The sequence below is a fragment of the Monopterus albus genome, unplaced genomic scaffold (assembly GCF_001952655.1).
Source record: "Monopterus albus unplaced genomic scaffold, M_albus_1.0 scaffold27.1, whole genome shotgun sequence".
NCBI lineage: Eukaryota > Metazoa > Chordata > Actinopteri > Synbranchiformes > Synbranchidae > Monopterus > Monopterus albus.
Genome location: NW_018127907.1, coordinates 1915203 through 1932787, shown reverse-complemented (window position 1 = coordinate 1932787; position 17585 = coordinate 1915203). Strand labels below are relative to the sequence as shown.

Genomic DNA, 17585 nt, shown 5'->3' with positions numbered 1-17585 from the left:
CATAGCTAAATGCTTTCTTATTTGTATGTTAACTGTGTTTATTGCTCTTATTTCCTGCTTTGTTTCTTCTGTAGCCTACACACAAAGACTGCAGGTAAGGGTTAAATTTAATTTAACAGTTACTTAAGTCAAAGGTTTGTGGCTATGTTTACATTCATCCTCATAGTCTGAAGGATCGGAGCCACGATGCAGCCAGACCCAGTGGAAATGATGGGTAACTGTAGTAAAGATAAATATGTTTTGGTTTGATTCAAAATGTTTATTTGGTCAAATTGTGCTGCTGCTCAGGCTCCATCACCCAGGGTCCTGAGACTTTCTCTCCAGGGAGTGAAGCACCAGGAGTGGGAACAACTGCAAAGACCAAGCCCTGCGGATCCAACAGCACCCCTGTTCCAGCTGCGCCAACAGTGGAGCACAAGGATACGAAGGGAGCTTTCTGGTAGGAGCTACAAGTGTACTATATCTGTCTGGAAATTTGCCAAACTTTAACTTTTCAAATATCATCTTTTGAAATAGTGAGTGACACAGTGACAGATGGATGAACAAATGATAAGCAACAATTGACAAAAATGTGTCTCTAACCATAGAAGACATAAAGGAAAAATTATTTCTTACTCCTCACAGCACAGGCAGGGAGAAGGCCAAGGCCAAGCTCAGCCAGAAGGCCTCAGGGGAGAGCCAGAGGTCGAAAATGAGGCTTTCACCAGGCCTGTTGTCAGGGCCAGAAGTCACAACCCCGAGGAGGAACACCACAGGGAAGAAACAGCCCAGGCGGACAGAGAGGTCAAACAGTGTGGAGGATAATCAGAACCAGACATGGAACAGAGCAAACCAGCACAGGTAGGGAAGGAAGGAAGAAAGAGACAGGTTCCTTACACTTTGATAAAACCAGTTTGAAGGAAGAAAGAGACAGGTTCCTTACACTGTGATAAAACCAGTGGCTGTTTCAAACCAGTGACAACGGCAGTAATGGTCTTTGTAATGCATGTGTACATCTAACAACAATGTTGTTGTTAAGCAATAAAGTTAAGCAATATTCTATCTGAACTAAAAATACAACAAGTAAGAAGATGAAGGTGCAACTTAACTGTTTCAACAACAGTCTGATATTTTGAAGAGAACAAAACAAATCCAACAGTTTGGCCTGTTATAACTGACATGTTACTCGATAGCAGTAAAATTAGAACAGTTTCACTTTGCATCAAGAACCAGTGGAGTCTCCAGTGCATCATCTGGTATTTTGGCAGATAGCCACTCCCACATCTGTTGTGAAACATCCTCAGGTTGAGTACAAGCCATACCACACTAGGTGCTCAGCTTGATGTTAGACTAATTAGAAAAAAACTGACTTTCTCACTTCACACTCTTCTCCCTCAATTAATTCTATCAGTCCCTCTTTGCATTTTATGTTTTCCACATCCAAACAAGTTTGGCTGAATACACGCTGTTTTCATTTATTTCATGCTGGCTTATATATTTTTATTTTAACAGACATTCACCCCCTGGGGATGATCAAGTCAAACATTATGTTCTACAGTTTGTCAGTGTAAAACTGCAGAACAGTAGCAGTGCCTTGCCCCAGGGTCAATCTAATTTGAATCGTGACGCTTCCTCTTACACTTCCTCCCGCTACAGCCCTGCAGCGAGGGAGAAGGACCTGTTGCCTCCCCCCTCCCTGGAGCATCAGAATCAACCGAGGCCACGAAACAAACCCCCCAGTGGGAAAACAGCCCCCAGGAAAGAACCTCGCAGTGCTACCAACTCAAACAACAACACAGTTACTCCACCAGCAGCGCTACAGCAAACCCCTGTGCCAATCCCTGCTGTCAGTGTAAACCAGGTTAGTTTGTAGTGCGGGATACACATGTGTGTGTCTATGCGTGTATGTGTGTCTGTGTGTATTTCGACTCAAGCACAGTAGCTCAATTTCCCCACACTTATCCACATTCGGAATACTGTTCAACACCAAGTTGATTCATTCAGTCTCTGGGTGATTTGTCAGAAAAACTCTTCAACATAAAAACCATATTATCACATGACTATTATGGCTCAACACTGACTGAGTTTTATTGAATTATGGAAAATATGAGAGAGAGAGAGAGAGATGATCTGCAATAGAGCTGGATCATTGTCCATCATTGTGACTTATAATGAGTTAACACTCTGTGGTTTTATGATGATGAGGTAGTCTGAAGGAGAATAAAAGAAAGAAATGGCTTTATGTAAGACATAGAAAAGGACAAAAATAAGGATTATATAAAGATCCTAACAATAAAACTACACTACTGTTTACTTTTAAGAGGTCATTACTTAAAAGAGGTCATTTTCTTTATACATAAGTTTGATTATTTGATGATATAAAGAGGGATGTGACTGGACAGCTTTGATTGGCAGCCGGATACCGTCACTCCATTTGTCGTTGCTACTGTGCTGATCTGGTTGCAAGATTGTCACGAAAGCAAGATTTGTGATAGTTTGACTCCACAATTTGCATAGCTGCAGGAAGTGATGTGCTGTCCATCTTTATATACAGTCTATGTTTTGGAATAACTCATGGGAATGATTTAAAACCTAATCAGTGGTTAGTAAACTACTCCATAATATTAAGAAATGTTATAAATCTAGACATTACTATATGTAACAGACACAATTTAGTTATTTTTTAGGACATTCTGTGTTTTTTTAATTGATCTTTAGGACACAAGTCTCTCACATCATTTTACTTTGAAAAACAAAAGCTCATTTAATTATTAAGACCAGTATCCTGAAGGAAATATGCATTTTTAAAAAATAAACTGAAGCCATTGAGTTAAATTCTTCATAACATCTGTTTGCAATGTTTTTAAAATTGTTTAGTTTATTTACAGTGTTGTGAAAGAGTAAATAATAGCACCGACATCTGCCACCTCTTGAACAGCAGTGATGTTTATTCACCCTGTAACTTTAATTGATTTATTAATGCCTAACAGCTTAACAACTTGTTCTTTGCTTTTTCTCAGTTATTAGCTTCACTAAAACAAAATAAAAGAGAAACGATCATTCCAGTATTCCTATTATAAGGCTCAGCTACTACAGTATGTATGACTTGAAGGGTACGTAGACAAAACAGTGTAACAACTATGATAAAATATTACTTTGAATATTAGAATCAGAATCATCTTTAATGACCAAGTGGGTTTGACCATGCAAAGAATTTGACTCCAGTGCAGAGGCTTATGGATATAATGGTCCTGAGGTTAGGGTGGCACGACAGTGCAGTGGTTAGCACTGTCACGGATTCGCACCTCGCAGATGCCCGGGGCCTTTCTGTGTGGAGTCTGCATGTTCTCCCTGTGCCTGTGTGGGTACTTCAGATTCCTCCCACAGTCCAAAGACATGCAGGTTAGGTTATGTGGAGAGTCTAAATTGCCCCCTAGGTGTAAGTGCAATATATTGATGTTTGATCAGCTGCCAGCTTTGGCTGTGCAGAACAGAGCTGAAGACTTTCACTCAAATAAAAGAAAGGCTTTTACCAGCAGTGTAAATAAGTATTATTCACATGACTGTTTTTTTTCTTCTTCACATTCTTTTTCAACAAAACACAACATGGTGTTTATTGAGAATGGATTTTTGCAGATGGCAACATGCATTGGAACGATTCCAAAAGTCTGAGAAAACTGTCGCCTTGTGTCTGCCAAGCAAGTGGGTTTTGGTGTGGTCTGGGAACATTAGCTGTGTTTTCTTTGCTGCATCTGCCTCTGTGGTGGCTTTCTCATGTTGATTTGACACAGAGAACTGCTTCTCACTTCTTTTTCTTTCAAACAAGGATCACTGATAATTTCACACCTAAAATCAGTAATTCTGAGGGACATTGCTTTTTGGAAGCAAGACAAAGCCAGAGTTGCAGTTGCATCTACCAAGAAGATTGTCTTTTTCTCCAACAGTAACTCATGCCTGTGTGCCGCTGGGGTTTGTTGTTGCAACAAAGAGCCATGCTGTTGTACTGGCTGACATGTTTCTTCAAAATAATGACCATGGGCACTGTAGTTTATGTTGACTCACATACACCACAGTGTAAGTCCTAAACTTAACCTCTAAGATGGAACTTTGTTCAGTATAATAGTTTGTAAGAGAGTTTGTAGGACTAAAAGGTCAGTAGGGTTCACTTTACCATATTTTCTGAATCTAGACCCTACCGGTGAATGGACTTGACCATAATGCAATGACAGTACAGCAGTCAAGGCTGAATATCTGACTGTCATTGCTATTATCAGTGAGAACAGCCTGTCAGTGACTCTGTATGATCTGCGGTGTTTTTACATTTAATATAGATGTCAAAATAACTGCAAATATAAAGAGGCTTCTTTTAACTTCCACGTGACAAAGCAGCCAGTGCTCGATTGTGTGCAGTGAATATCACTGACATTCTAAATTAGACAGTAGAACACGTTTCATTCACTTCACAGATTAGTAAAATGAGCTGGAGACTTGCACTGCATAATTTGCATGGCATTATCACAAGTGACCTTAGTTTACTAATTATACTAGCTTAAAAAGGCTCCATATACAGCAAAAGATAAACAGCCACCCTTTTCTCATGGTAGTAGTTTAGAATGTTATAAGGTGAAATGGTGTGGTGTGAGTACAAGCAGTGTGTTTTATATGTGCCATTTCCAAGTTTCCACAGCAATCCTTATAGGTTAGTGAACATGAATAATTATGAGTAGTGTTATTTAAGCAGCTTAAAGTTATCCTATTTTTTCTTTTGTCATTTTTGTCTATATAGCAGGATAAGAGGAAACACAGAGGCCCGAGCACAAGAATCACACCCAAGTCACGCGAATTCATCGAGACAGATTCCTCCTCCTCCTCAGAATGCCAGTCGGATTCGGAGGAAACCATCAAAATCCCTGCTCTGCCACCTCAGGCAACACGCTCTGCAATTAACACACAGACACTGTCCAGCACAAACATACACGCGCCTCTTCTCCCATGCCTTGGCTCCACTGGCAGCGCAGGGAGTCTGGGGACATTTGGAGGAAAAGGACTTCGAGTCAAAGATGGCAGCACTGTGGCCACTAATGGAAGCAGCAGTAGTAATAGTAGCAGCAGCGGCAGCAGTAATGGCATCACTGGCAGCTGTAACTCCCTAAGCATTAGCAACATCAGCAGTTCATTTGGTACCTCTGTTCCTGATCCCGGAGGGTTAGGAGGACAGTGTAAGGATCTGGAGTCCATGTCACCACCTTCCAACCTGGGACATGAGGTGCCTCTCTCCCCTTTGAGGGAGTACCAAGAAATCCAGAGTTTATGGGTGAAAATTGAGCTGAGTTTGCTCAGCAGGGTGCCTGGCCAGGGTTTGGGAGAAAGGTCAAGAGTGGGAATGACAGAGAGGGATGGAAGTGAAGGCAGAGACAGAGAGAGACAGGGAGAGAGGACAGGCATGGCAGAGAGAGAACGACAGAAGCAGGAAGACAGAGAATGGCCCGGACTGAGAGAAAGACAGAAGTTAACAAAAGGGGAGAGGCAGGAGGAAGAAAATGAGAGATTAGTGCAGGACAGAGAGAGACAGGGTGACAGAATAACAGAGAGAGACAGGCAGATGGATAGAGAGGACAAAGAGAGATTTGGGCTTGGAGAGAGGGAGAGGACAATGGTGAAGGAGAGAGAGAAGGTATGCCAAGGTCTGGGGGTCCTAGACAACCCGCCTGTGCAAGAGCAGAGTAATCCCAGGCTGGCCGGGAGGACGGAGAGAGGAGAGAACGGAGGTAAACACAGGAGGCAAGCAGCTGCAAATATGGTGATCCCAACAGAGAAACACACCAGCAAGAGCAAGCGAAAGCACAAGGTCTGTTCAGATTTATTGCACTTTTAGGTCCCTAACCATTCTGGGTTTTGTATGTTTTTGCTCATTTTACCTGTAAATACTTGATCTCTCCATTTCTAGCATGTGTTTTCTGTCTTTCTATATTTGCAGTTGGACCACGTTGAATCTTCAGCCAACAGCAATAAGAAGCTGCGACTGGACAAAGACTGTCAGCTCCTCCCACCCTGCATCTCTCCAATACACAACCACAAGAACAGCTCCACAGAGTACGTATTAACAGTGCGGCTCCAAGCCAGGAGGAAGGGTACACAATACTGTACTGAAGGGTTCTGGCAACAGTTCCTCACAGTCACCCAGCCAGACTCTTGAAAATCTATCAGAGGAGACAGACACGGCCTCAGTACCAGTCCATCAACAGCAGCATCATCTAGTCCTGAATGCAGTGCATCTCAATCAGTGTATAAATATCAACACACTTCATGGATACGAGAAAAATAATGAAATAAAAAATAAACAACACCGGCCAACAGCCTCATTGTGCAAAGTGTAAGGCTTCTAATTTCGGTGTCAACATGTTACGTACTGCAGCACACAACATGAACCTCTCTATCAGATGTGTTAATAAATGATCACAAATTTATCACAGTATCACAACATTGTGTCATGTGCTCAATTTGAATCATGGTGGCATTTCAATATAAAATCATCAAATAATGGTGTCAAACATTAACAATGTCAGATCAAAACAGAATTTGCTGTGATAATTTCCTCTAATATTTTACAAATAGCAACTAAATTATTTTGAATTATCCGTAGTATTTGAATTAAGTATGTGAGATAACCTGATTTTAAAATACTGTATTACTGTAAATATAATAATGTGGTCTACATTCATATCAAATGACATGAGGAAAGTTAACTTTTCTCTGGTACATTTTCTGTTTTGTATCTACCCAAAATGTGTTTTTACTGAACACATCAACTGTTTGATATTTGAAACACTTTAATTTTCTGTCACTAAAATTAATCATCACAAACTACAGTAACTGATACTATGAACATACTTTTTATGTAAGGACCATGAATGCGAAACATTACAAAACAGGCTAAATTGGGTCATCGGAGGCTTGTTGAAATGCTTTCTGGGAAACGTAGTTATTTACCAACTAAAGTGCTGCAGGTTTAGAGAGACTGGGCACACCAATGCTGATATAACATTGTGTTGTGTCTGAGGCTGGACCTGACTTTACCATTGGCATTAATGTGTCTCCCTTGGTATTGTTCTCTCACTGTTTCACTATGTGAAGAATGGGGTTTCAACAGTAAGATGACAACAGCTAGACAAAATGTGAGAACCTAGTGATTGAAAACTGAAATGAGGACAGAGCCCCCTTCCCCCCTCTTCCCCTCGTTCACATTCTTTCAATTTTCAGTGTGGTGATAAATTCACTAGAGAGGCGAGTTCAATTCACACAATGACACAGGAATGACAAACTGTGAATTTCAGCTTTCCATGTGAATTATTAAAAACGGACTAAGAAGCTGTTGCTATAAATAAGCTTCAACGTGACAGCTAGAGAGGAACCAGTTTTTAGCATCTCAGTGTTACCGAAGAGTATGGGAGGGGGTGCGCAAAGGTGGAATGACCTGGAGTTGAACTCGTGACAGCGTGTGGCGTCTCAGTTTGTGAAGCCTTCAGCACATCTGTTTATCACTTAGGAGGCTTCTCGTGGAATCTGTGAACATCCTGCTCTGACCCATTCAGCAGTATCAACCTTGTGATGTTTGTCAGACACTATTACCCTGTTTTAATCAGCGAGGTTATGTTTTGTTAACAATTAATTAGTAATGACATAAATTAATTCTTGAGATTTAGAAAATAATCTCAGTGTTTTGTTTAATGTTGTTTTATTTTATTATTAAAAGCCTCTCCAGCTCTCATGTTTGTCATGCTGAGCTCTGGCAGGAGAGATACAGACATAAAGTAAACAAAGTTGTGTAGCTTTCAGTACAAATCACTGGTAGAAAGTGTGTTAGCTGTGGTACTGAAGGAGAAAGGACCTCAGCAGCATCTAAACGGGTCAAGGTGACATTTGCAGGTGGGTTTACATGCTGTTTAATGGGCTGCAGCTGAGCAGCTAATTATCTAATTACCCTGCAGACCGAGTTAGCAGTGCACTTCTCCCTGGTGACTGTTTGTTTGGCGGCTCACTCAACAGGCTAAGGTGCAGGAGGAGAGGTGTGTTCACGTTTGTAAGTTAGATAAGGAGTCTTCAGCGAGAAACCTAATGTGGGTTGTCAGTTCAGAGTCTGTGGCTCTTGTGTTGTGTAGCAGGCTGCTGCCTGGCTCAGTGTGCCCGTCTGCTCTGCCCATCACCAGCGTTGCCAGATTCCCCTGTGTGGATGTCTTTTTCACTCTCACACACAGACACATACAATACACAGTGGATTCAGTGGGTGGAAACACATGGGTGTGTGTGTGTGTGTGTGTGTGTGTTTGGATTTGACTGAGTTATGGCTCTTTTTGTTACAAATTGTAACAATCACTCACTAGGAATTTTAATGTAGTCTCTCATAATTTCTTCCAGCTGTGCACCACTGCTCCACCTGTTGATAGTCTTGATCAGCAGCCAAATTAAAATAACTTTGTCATGGGCCTGTCCCTTTCACGTCATGCAATATCTTTCCATCTGAGCCTCCCCTGCAAGTCTCTGCACCCCCCTTACAGTCTGAAAGCCTATTGTTTTGTAGGTTGAAACCATGTGATAGATAGATAGATAGATAGATAGATAATCCCCAAAGGGAAATTGCAGCATGCAAGATTTTTACAAGGCTAAATTATACACACAAGCTACAGTAAAGAGGCTAAAAAGTAAAAAAAAAAAAAAGCTTATAAAACAAACAAAGTGAGAATGAAGAGAAAAGAGCCTACTAGGACACACTGTAATGTCTATTAGTGCCAGTTAAGTTTAAAGAACTGTCCATTAAGGTGCATCACTAGGTACTAACAGTTTGGATATTAACAAAATAAATGTACAGTGACCATATGAACAATCAAATACATTGTCAGAGATCCTGACGCTAAGGAGAGTCTCTGTAGAGGGTGATGGAAATTCACAGTGGAGCTGAAGAAGTCTCTGACTGAAAGTACCAAAAATGTGCCAAACGAAGTCCAAATTATAACAACCCACCCAAATCACTCATGACACCAAAAAATATTTAATGTAAATTTCTCTATCTTGGTCCCTGATTTTTTTGTCCTTCTTCTTCTTAAAGGAGACTTACAGACATGTGTGCTCTATCAATAAAAAAAAAAGGTAGAAATCCTGAAACCTGGCCAAGTGACTGCTGAGTCGCAGTAAATGTGAATAATTGGCAGATATACTGTGAGGCTGTATATGTCTTAACTTATCTCCTTAAAATGAACTCAGAGCTCTCACATGCTTTTTTGCACACACCAACATCCCCTTAAAGACAGACACACAGATGCACACACACATTAGCATAGTCACACTTGCAGACATCAGCTGCAGTGTACTTGCAGTACACAGAGACTAATGCGCACACACACATACAGTACAGTACACACTCTCTACAGCAGCTAATTAGTCTTTGTCTCCCTGGTTTTGTATATTTTCACTAATGCCGGCACCCGGGGCATTGTTCTGTGAGCTCAGCAAGTTTTCTCACTGCATCAACCCTCCAGAGTCTCCAGTCTGCGGAAAAACATAAAAATATTATCTGTTGTGTTGCAAACAATATGAGTCACAAGAGCTACACTAAGGCAGCTGCGGGAATAGCAGGGAAAGGCAGAAATGCAATGCTTTTAGAAGGAAAATATCATTCAGCCACTGCAGATGAAGTCGCAACAGCTCCAGAAAGTCATGTCTTCAGGAGCGACACAGTTTGGCCACAAACACAAATACTGTTGGCTCGTCACTGAACTCAGGTTCTCACAGTATGTAAAACATGATTGCAGCAGAATCCCCAAAGCGCATGTATTTCTGTTTGCTGAGAGGCGTAGGGCAGCACCACAGAGCGCTATGGTAAAAACACTGGGGATAATTAAAGTATATTTATATAATAATTGTGGGATTTTGATACAGTACTTTGAGGTAACAATGGCTTCGGTATCAGTGGCTGTTTTAGATGTTGCAGTCCACTGACATTGTCTCACGATTGATGATTTGTCAGTAATCATTAGTGGTGATTTTTTCCTCTTGTTGACAAGATATTTGTGATTGTTTATTTTAAGAATAAACTTTATTGCCAAGTATTATCAGAAAAACAAGGAATTTGACTCCATACCAATGGCCCCCGATGTGCATGGCAATATAAATTCAGAACAAAACCAACCAGAAGACAAAAATGTACACACATGCATATATACAGTACAAGTTAAAAAAGAGCTACTAAATGTTACATCTGTACGTTATTTTACAGTGGTGTTTATTGCGTCCTGCCATACCCCTAGGAAAGTTTGGAGAAGGTCCAACTAGCAAAACTTTTAAGAAAGACATGGCAGATTTAGAAATGTAAACTATTAAATAAATCATGTTGTTTCTGTAAGGGAGGTTAACTAATGTATGTACTGTATGACCTGTAAAACAGCCAGTACTGGCTGAGTACCAACAGAACAAACACCATGCCTCTGCACCTTCTCATGCCACTTGAGCAATAAACACATGTAAACTGTCCAATCAGAATAAAGAATAAACACAGCAACTTCAATGTCAGCAACTTTGCACAAAATCAGTAGTTGTCATCTTTGTGCTATTGTGTGTGTGTGTGTTCAGTGGCTCTCTGAACAGGAAGCAGTTTCGACGGCATGATGAGAAGCTGCTCCCTCCCCTCCTGTCCCCCCTCTCTGCTGATTCCCCTCGGAAACGGACCTGTGACAGTGGTTCCTCTCTCAACCAGGAGGGCAGCGCTGCTGGGATTCTGCCCTGCTCCACCTCTTCTACTTCTGCCTCTTCTTCCTCACACAGACACAGGAGGGGTGAGGGCAAGGCGTTGTCACATGCAAGAAATGTTAGTGTAAGTGGCTTTTGGTGGCTTTTGCACCTCAACATTTTGTGTGTAGATAAGTTGCTCTTAATAAAATACTTTGAGTATTTACACAATGCTGGTCAACTTACATGTCTCCCTGTTAGATCATATTGCCTGGTGCTTTCTTGTACAAAGTTAAATATAGGGTACATTGTGTTAATAGGAGACTAGTGGCATTACCTTATTCGCCTGACACTGTTCAAAATGAACTGCCCAGTTAAAGCTGCATTAACTAACTTTCCCCTCTAATGTTTGACCATTTAGGGCAAAGTGAGAGTCAAAACAAACTCCAGCAGTATCCCCTCCTCTCCTCCCCTCCCTCTCTCTGAAACTACGTCATATGAGATCACAACAGCCAGAGACGGTTGTAGCAGTCAGGTAGCACAGCAGTAATAACTGGCTCCAGAACTAATGTATACGGAATATAGAGCCTGTGGTTTTCAGTGACACAAAGTCAAATAAAGAGGTTTACATTTTAGCAATATGCATATGCACGTCTAACATTGTTTGTAGCTGATGTATCTGCAGTAACACAAGCAAATTATATGAAGGAATGTTTTTTCCCAGTAGTACTGATACAGTCCTAATGTTTCCGCCACTATCGCATCACATTCAGTCTTACATGCTTGACACACATAACTGTGAGTTGTATGTGAAACGATAAATTTCAAGATACACTTTGATAGTTGAACAAAGTCCTCATTCTTGTGTTGATGGTGCAAATTTTAACAGTGACTCCAAATTAAAACCAGAATAATTCAATACAAAGGTATAAAATTGAATTGCTAACATCAGCTTGCTAATGCCACACATTGGCGTGTCTAGCAGGAAGAAAGCCACATCTGTGTCAAATTTTAGTCCTTTGGATGCTTTAATGCTCTCCATCTCCGACATGCCAAACCAATGTTAACCCTGGTTTTGCCTCGTTCTTTGTCGCACTCTTTCTGTGCTACAGAACGTTGCCTCTTGGGTCTAACAGGTCTGCTCCCATCCTGGGTTTTGTCTGCACAGGGAGCCTCTATGGTCCGTCTTTGAAATAAGCCATTCTGGTTTGAAAAACATGTCATATAACCTCGAATCAGCGGGGGTGTGGGAGAAGTGCATTGTGGATTTTAACAACAATGGCCACAGAGGGAAAGAAATAAACACAAGGCCTGAAGATAGCAGAATGGGACGGGGGTTTAGTACAGCAGGGAGAAAACACTTATAGACAATTTTTTTACTTTATCCAAATTTGTGCTACATCTTAGTTAATGCAGTCTTAATGATGAGCCATTCTTAAAACATATACATGTACACAAATCTCCACAGATGAGAGTCATGCTTCCTGGCCTGCAGCTTATCTGAGTTTCAAAGCATTGTTCTGTGTACAACCAGAGGTGATGCAAGAAAGCAGCAGGGCAGATACATACCTCCAAATAAGAACAGCCACTAAATGGCTGAATGTGTATGCAAGTATTTATAAAATCAAATTTTTCTCCCTTTAGAGCTTGGTAACCACAAAAATGTACATATTACTTTGGCACGATGATTTACAAATATGCATATGAATGTCTAAGCAAAACCTTCTATTTGTACATAAAGAACAAGGACACCATAGTTCAAGTCGTGTGGTTGAGGGAGTCGTTTCCAAAGGATGTTTGAGCCAGTTTCCCATCTCCTCGTTTCAGCCTCACTCAAACCACTGACAGTGAGCCTGCGGCTGTAATTCACCAGGCAGAGTGAAGTTATCATTGTGAATGAGCGTTAACAATTCAATTTAAGTAGGCTGGTGGAAGCCATGCACTGTAATTCTAATTACCATTGTAATCAAGGATTTCAATACTGTCTGCTACAGGGAATGGAGCCCCACACTGAGAAGCTGTGTGGAGACGGTTACCATGCCAACGGACAGTCAGACTCGGAGGTGTGGTCGGAGCCACTGATGGAACCTGCAGAACCTCGCAGGCCGAGATTGTCATTCAGTGACACGTATGTTGAAAGACTGTATAGGCTATACACGCCAATGTGTTATCAGAGTGTTTTCACAGTGATAAGTCATTAACCTTTACTACTGACAGGTTAGTTATGGTGAACATTGACTGAGATGCTTTCATAGTTGGCGCTCCTTCTCCTCATGGAGTTTGTTCAGCAAACTGATTTATAGATGTCTTGTTGTTTTGTTCTCACCTGATTCCTGTGTAATAGCCCCTTTCCTTTTCAACAGTTAGCTTTTATTATTTACATCAGATTATAATACATTATTTATGAGTCCTCTCTCATCTGAGACAGGTAAATACATTTTGTGAGCGAGGGAGGAGTTCTTAGAGAGTTTCTCTACTCAACATTAGCATAATTACTGTAAACTCAGTTTCTACATTGTATTTACACTGGGCCCACCACACTGACAGATGGATTATTTAATGGCACAAATCACTGCTCTTTCTATGTAAACACAGAAAAGACTTTCTAGAAGAGTGAGTGAAAAGCGCGACAGCTGCTGGTATGAGGTGATGCCACCACTATCTTGTGTTTGGAGTCATGTATTCTAGAGGTTCCCAAAGTTTTGAACTCAAATTTGATAAAGAAAGTAAAAAGCATAGCTGACCTGCAAAGTAAAGTCAAGATGGCACCTGATTCAAAATGTGGTTGACTCCAGCAGCCACTGATAGAGAACACTAACACTAATATCAGTTAATGAGAAACTACATTTAAAAACAATAGAAAAATGTTCTTTTTCCTGACTTTTACAAGTCAGACTTGTCTGGTTTCTGCAACCGGAATGCTGCTGCGTGTCTGCATGTCTTCAGACTTCCCAGTTTCTTCCAGACCAGTATTCTTCTCCAGTGGCTCCAGTTCTGGTGGTAGCCTTCAGGGCAGTGAAGGGAACTGCTCCTTTAAATCGCCAAGCCATGGTCAGACCCTTCACTGCTCCTCTGCTTCTGGACCATCACCAAGGGTCCTCTGCTCACTGGAGCTGATCAGAGCAAGAAACCCACCTTGTCAGTCAAGACTTTGACACAGCGTGCAACCTGTAGCCCTTACTGAGAAAACACTCTCGTAATGAAGTATGCTTTAGTTGCTTGTTTGAAAAGGCATAATTTCCATGTTTTTGATCAAATATATAGCTCTTGTTCCTACAGAAGCTGAATGCACCTAGAGTGCATCACTTTAGACAAAACTATCTGAAATGAATGTAATCTAATATGACAGGTTTCTCCTGTTGTGAAGTTGCTACACTACATAATCAGAGCTGGTGGAGTTCATTCAGATCCACTGGGGTTTTAGATGTATTGACACAGACCTGAGACTCGTGGCTACTTGTGGATCCTGTCCAACTTGATTAAACTGAAAATAATTTGGACGCAGCCCAACTTGTGGCCTCGGATCCTGTGAACCAATGGACCGGTGGAGACTACTGATCCATTCTGATGCTTGTATCTTGTCTTCTTCTGTGGTGGCCTATTAGTGTGCTGTGGGTGATGGATACTACCTCACCACGGGTTCAGTTGTGTTGAAACCCTGGGAAGATGATACATCTTGTATTTGTCCCTAAGGGTTCCTGCATTATTCATGAGACATGGTTTGTTGTTATACTAATGTTACACTAAGCCTGAGGTGTGTATGCCTAAGTAGGCTACTGTATATCATTCAGCACAAGCTACTTGTGTTCAGTGATTATGTAAATCACTAACATGCTGAGTTTTTTATTATGAGATTTTGTTAAATGGCATGTCAGTGCAAACATGCTCTTTCTGTTCTGTTTTTTCCACTGTGCTGTTTCCAGGGTCCACAGTGCAGACTACTACATGCAGGAGGCCAAGAGACTGAAGCACAAGGCTGATGCTCTGGTAAGATGTTGTGTTGCTCAGCTATCTCTGCAGTCACTGTCAGACACAGAGCACACACACACACACACACACACACATACCTGCATGCTCAAGCACATCTTACAGGAGACAAAGAGATGGTTGGATACACACAGATAGAAATAAAATGATTTGAGAACACAATGTTAACATCAACAGTCTAGACTCTAATTATGTGTGTACTTGTTCAGATGCGTGTGTCATCACTCGTGTGTGCACAGTGAGTCTCAGAAGAGCGAAAATCTATTTCATATCAAGGACTGTACTGTATAATTTGTGTTATTTATTGCACCATTTGTCTCCAAAGGAACACTGAATCCAAGAACTGATGATGTCTGCAAGATTATACAGTATCAAAAGAATTATCTGGTCTTCCCCAAACAATGAAAGACATCGTTTGTCTTATTGTCTTACTCATGTCTTTGCTCTGTCTCTGTCTATCCTGTTACATTTTTCAGTTTTCTCATTTTTCTCTGTTGCTCATTGTCATCTTCTGTCTTTTTCTACTTGTAGATGGACAAATTTGGTAAAGCAGTGAACTACGCAGACGGCGCCCTCTCCTTCATAGAGTGTGGAAATGCCATGGAGCGGGATCCACTGGAGGCCAAGTCACCTTATACCATGTACTCTGAAACTGTGGAGCTCATCAGGTAGGGACAGAAACAAAAGAGATGAAGTGAAATGAAAGACAGGACTTTATTTGAATAATCTCTAGTTTTGTAATGATTTTGTAACTTGAAATTAATAATTCATAATCACTAATATTACTAATAATAAAATTTGGACTAATAATATTTCATGGGATGGTCCCTTCAAACCTCGATTTGGTACCAATTACAAGAAAAATGAAGACAGTGCTGAATTCCTACACTTTAAATTCATTCTAATATATGGGATGAGAAAGCCATCAGAGTGTGTGGTGGTGAGCGACGGTCTCTGTATGATCTTACAGCTTTTAACAGTACATTGTTTTACCCAAGTGTGATTTTACTGCATCCGTGCTCCAAGTTGTCTGTGCTGTGGTTGACAGCTTGACCAGGGTTTGAACACAAGCTGGTGAAACCTGACACATTTTCTTTTTGATTGTATTGATGCAAAGACAAATGAAATCTCCTCTGAAACACCTCCAGACGTATGTGTGGTCTTGACAGAAAAGCTCCACCATGTTGTCAATTACTTGTGTTTCATAATGAGGAAACGTCTGCCAGTGCCGTGGTGTGTTTCGTTGAGGTTATTTCAATAATTTTTGAACAACAACTGAGGTCTATGGCACAGACTAACAGGTTAATCCAGGAGTGACAGACTTTAACAGTGAGTAGAGGTAATTCATTGTTGTTTTTAGTCTTTGTATGAGTGCTGAAAATACTGCTAATATAGAAACTGACCGGCCTTATCCTTTAATTAAGAAAAATAGTAACATATTAATATGATACACATTTAGATTAAACAAAAATGAATAAACAAATGCCTGCAAACAAGCAACTTTTTATACTTTCCTTTTATGAACTGCTGATTTGATCAGGCTTGATGTGGGTGCTGAAGCAAACTGAGCACCTCCACTTCCTGCATCCTCGAATAGCATAACCCACTTTTTTCAAAGGAACAAATTACATGATGAGCATTAAATGTACCTCTGACATTTTTAATCTAAACATTTAGTCAAGGAAAATTTTCTACTCAACTACACTATGCTGATATTTTACACTGTAATTCTCTCATTCTTTCCTAAAACCTAAATGTTTGGTACTTTTGAACTTTCTATTTACCTACAATTACTACCAAACCTTTCAGGAAACATTCCCCAGGGTTCATATGTAATCAGTCCAACCTTACTGACTTGATGTGGATTTAGCCCATTAGCTTAATTGCTGCATACGTTCACCTCTCAATCAAAATTTGAGTTTATGAATAAACACAAAACCCCCGATTAGCATCCAGAGATCTATTCAAAAAAGACTGCACTCAACAGTGCAGTTTTTGCCTTTTTTATCTAAAGCCCTCATAGACCTACGGGGTTGCTAATGAGCGTAGTTAAACTAGTGTTGCACTACAGGATCTCTGCTGTTTTCTAGCTTTCCAGAGCCGTGAGTGTGTGAGGTTTCTAAGTGCAACTAAGAGAGGAAACTGAGAATAACAAATGACTGCCACCCCTGAGAGCAGACAGGCTGGCAGCAGGGTGGTGTAAAGAGAGAGTCGTTTGACTGAAGGACTCAGGTTCAAGCTCTGCTTGTCTGCGCTCCGTCCTGCTGCAGTGTCCTTGAGCAAGACACTGAGTCGTGACCACGTGCAGGCCGTTGATCTGTGACTCTGACCTCTGACCTCCATAAGGGAGGATAATTTTTGTACAGAGATGAATAAAGAGGTTCAACTCCTCTCCCATGATTCACCTGCCAATATTCAAAAAGCTTTATTGTCATTCCACAATATGCACAGACATACAGTGGACTGAAATGTCGTTCCATTAGGCCCACGGTGTAGCATCAAGTGCACATACTTAAACAAGGTGTCATCTCAAAACAGATCATAGAGTAAGTTAAAAACAAGGCAATAAATTATGGACAAGACAAAAAATAATTTCAACCAATCATATAAAATTACAATGTAATGAAGTGACAGTGTGTTTTAATGACATTGTGTCACTGCTGAATTTCATGTTTACTGATTAAACACTCACTTAGCAATCAGACCGCAGTTTGTCTTGGTTAGTGGGGGTAGACGGCCACAGCTAGCCCCCACAGCATTTTTGAAAGGAAAACATGCCCTTCCACAGGGTAATATGAAGATAACCTGAAGCTTGTCTTGCCTGAGGGCACTTCAGCAGGGTTGATGCTGGCTGTTAGAGAGCTGAGGGAATAATCACTAAGTGCTTGTCACCATTTTAT

The 17585-nt window shown here is 40.9% G+C and overlaps 1 protein-coding gene across 1 annotated transcript in view; it reads left to right on the top strand.

Moving 5' to 3' along the window:
• aff2 (AF4/FMR2 family, member 2) overlaps nucleotides 1–17585 on the top strand; it is a 159342-nt gene that overhangs the window by 133340 nt on the left and 8417 nt on the right. The window contains exons 13-21 of the mRNA XM_020595533.1: nucleotides 289–439; nucleotides 625–840; nucleotides 1636–1840; nucleotides 4766–5827; nucleotides 5957–6072; nucleotides 10603–10843; nucleotides 12693–12826; nucleotides 14622–14685; nucleotides 15217–15353. Of these exons, the coding sequence (XP_020451189.1) occupies nucleotides 289–439; nucleotides 625–840; nucleotides 1636–1840; nucleotides 4766–5827; nucleotides 5957–6072; nucleotides 10603–10843; nucleotides 12693–12826; nucleotides 14622–14685; nucleotides 15217–15353 (2326 nt within the window). The remainder of the gene's footprint in view (nucleotides 1–288; nucleotides 440–624; nucleotides 841–1635; nucleotides 1841–4765; nucleotides 5828–5956; nucleotides 6073–10602; nucleotides 10844–12692; nucleotides 12827–14621; nucleotides 14686–15216; nucleotides 15354–17585) is intronic.